Source organism: Sinocyclocheilus rhinocerous, unplaced genomic scaffold, assembly GCF_001515625.1.
Source record: "Sinocyclocheilus rhinocerous isolate Xijiao unplaced genomic scaffold, SAMN03320098_v1.1 scaffold655, whole genome shotgun sequence".
Taxonomy (NCBI): Eukaryota; Metazoa; Chordata; class Actinopteri; order Cypriniformes; family Cyprinidae; genus Sinocyclocheilus; species Sinocyclocheilus rhinocerous.
The window spans coordinates 68,949-71,173 of NW_015646377.1; the positions used below are offsets into that span (position 1 = coordinate 68,949).

A 2,225-nucleotide genomic window follows, 5' to 3' on the forward strand; every position below is an offset into this window, starting at 1 on the left:
TCCTTCCCTTTCTGTCTCTCTAACCACATCCAGCTTTACACGACATCTTCACAATGACACTGACCTTCTGTCCATTTATTATACAGACCTAAACAGCACAGCAATTGCATTCATGAGTGTATATTTGATCAAATTCAAGATTTTAGCTTCCGTAACTGCTCTCAGTTTCATCAAGTTAACCTTCAATAGTTATAGTCCATTTTTCATGAGTTCACCCCCTGCTGAAAAAACCCCAATAGAAACCATCACAGAATTTGTAATGGTTTTACTGGTTATAATGGGACTTGTATTGGTTTTAATGGAAACTGTAATGGTCTCTGTGGGTCTCTACAGGTAATTTGTCAACTTTTATTAGTGGCTTGTTAAAATCATTACATCCTAATGGAATATCTCCCAAAACACACTACAGGAAACCATTTTGTAATGGTTTTAATGGTTAATAGTTCATGGCTTGTAATGTTTGTAATGGTATTTGTAGAGGAAACCATTCGAATTTCTGTGATGGTTTCTGTTGTTTATTATAGCAGGGCCGTTAGTTTGGAGCCGATTTCAGGCCCTGTTTACAACTGGTATTAAGATGTTTTCATTGATCCGAGCACAAGTGAACAGTGCTTAATACAGACCTGTATAATACACCTGTGAGAACGGTGCCTAAAACGTTTTAAGCTTATCCACAATATATTTACATTTTCATCTTATTTAACTGTAAATGAGATTTACTAAGAATAATTTACAAAGAATACTTAAGTTCACTTTTCTTGTTAGTAAAATTACATAGTTTTTAAAATACTGATAACAACTCAGAAAAGTGTGTCAACATATTGATTCATTAAAAATATGTAGCATGTACCAGTTTTTTTTTTCACTTGGAACATCAGTGCAGATGTCTTTGGAAGAACGTTTTTCTCTTTTTTTATTTATGTTTGATCATTGAATATATCGGGCCGTCGTTTGTCTTGACGTTTTGCGGATGTGTCGCTGTTGCGTAAATCAGTTCTGTTCTGCAGTCTGTTGTTGGTTCAGGTGACTTCATATTGGCATAATAATCACAGTCGGTATCCGTCACCTGATTGGCTGAGTGGATGCGACTGGGGTTTGAATCAGGCTGCTGATTGGTTACTGTAGCATAAACAGCAGAGACTTGTGGGCGGGTGTTGAGGTGCGATGCAGGCGTCTGATTGGATGAAGATGTTGCAGCGATGACATCAGATGGTCCAGTGTCACTGATTGCAATCTCATACATGTGGACACTCTGAAAAACAACATATACATCAATAATTTACTAGCTTATATAGATAATACTGATAATCATTTCTGATCTTCTACAGGTAAAGATTTGATCACCCACCTCCGTATTGTACTGCACATTTTGCTGAAATAAAGCTGAATGGAGCATGAAAAGAGAGAAAAAGACAAAGTTAAATCAACTCAAACACTCAAAAAGGACTTTATAATCACAAATAAACTGTTACCTGTCCCAGATTTCCTCTTCCTCTTTTTCAGGATGAGGAATGTTCCAGAACACAGAACCAGAACCAGCAGAACCGAACCCAGACCGCCAGCGACAGAAGACAGATCTGAACACAACATTAAAATAACAACTGTCAAATGAACAATAGTTGATATAAGTCATTTTGGCTATTGTGCTATTAAAGGGTTAGTTCACCCAAAAATGAAAATTAGCCCATAAATTACTCACCGTCAAGTCATCCTAGGTGTATATGACTTTCTTCTTTCAGACGAATCCAGTCGGAGTTATATTAAAATTGTCTTTGATCTTCCAAGCTGTTTAATGCCACTCAGCGGGTGTTGCATGCATCAGTCCAAAAGAAGTTAAATAAAAAGCGCCCATCCATAAAAAAAGTGTCTCACACGGCTCCGGGGGGTGAACAAAGGCCTCCTGTATAGCGAATTGATGCCTTTTTGTAAGAAAAATATCCATATTAAAAAACGTAATAATCACTTTAATGTAGCTTGCGCTCACTGTTGTACACGGAAGCAGCTCCGGGAGGATGACGTATGAGTTCAGCACTGCGCATGGGCCGGTGAGTCTCGTGAAAACCAACGTTTGTTTATAGGAGAAAAGGAAGCAAAGTTTCCTTACTTTAGCAAAGGAAAACCAGTCTCCTCTTGGCTTATATAGAAATCCTCCAAGATTCTTCTTTACAAATCCTCAATTTGTACTTCTAATTCGTGACCGTTGTTTTGTTTTGATCTCGCCCCTG

General features: G+C 37.8%; 1 protein-coding gene across 1 annotated transcript in view; it reads right to left on the reverse strand.

The window, feature by feature from the left end:
* Nucleotides 1–896: 896 nt before the first annotated feature.
* Nucleotides 897–2,225, reverse strand: part of LOC107707714 (CMRF35-like molecule 1) — a 5,283-nt gene continuing 3,954 nt past the window's right edge. Inside the window, exons 5-7 of the mRNA XM_016511807.1 lie at nucleotides 1,473–1,577; nucleotides 1,349–1,383; nucleotides 897–1,252 (exon numbers count right to left, since the gene is read on the reverse strand). Coding sequence (XP_016367293.1) covers nucleotides 914–1,252; nucleotides 1,349–1,383; nucleotides 1,473–1,577 — 479 coding nt within the window. The 3' untranslated portion in view covers nucleotides 897–913. The remainder of the gene's footprint in view (nucleotides 1,253–1,348; nucleotides 1,384–1,472; nucleotides 1,578–2,225) is intronic.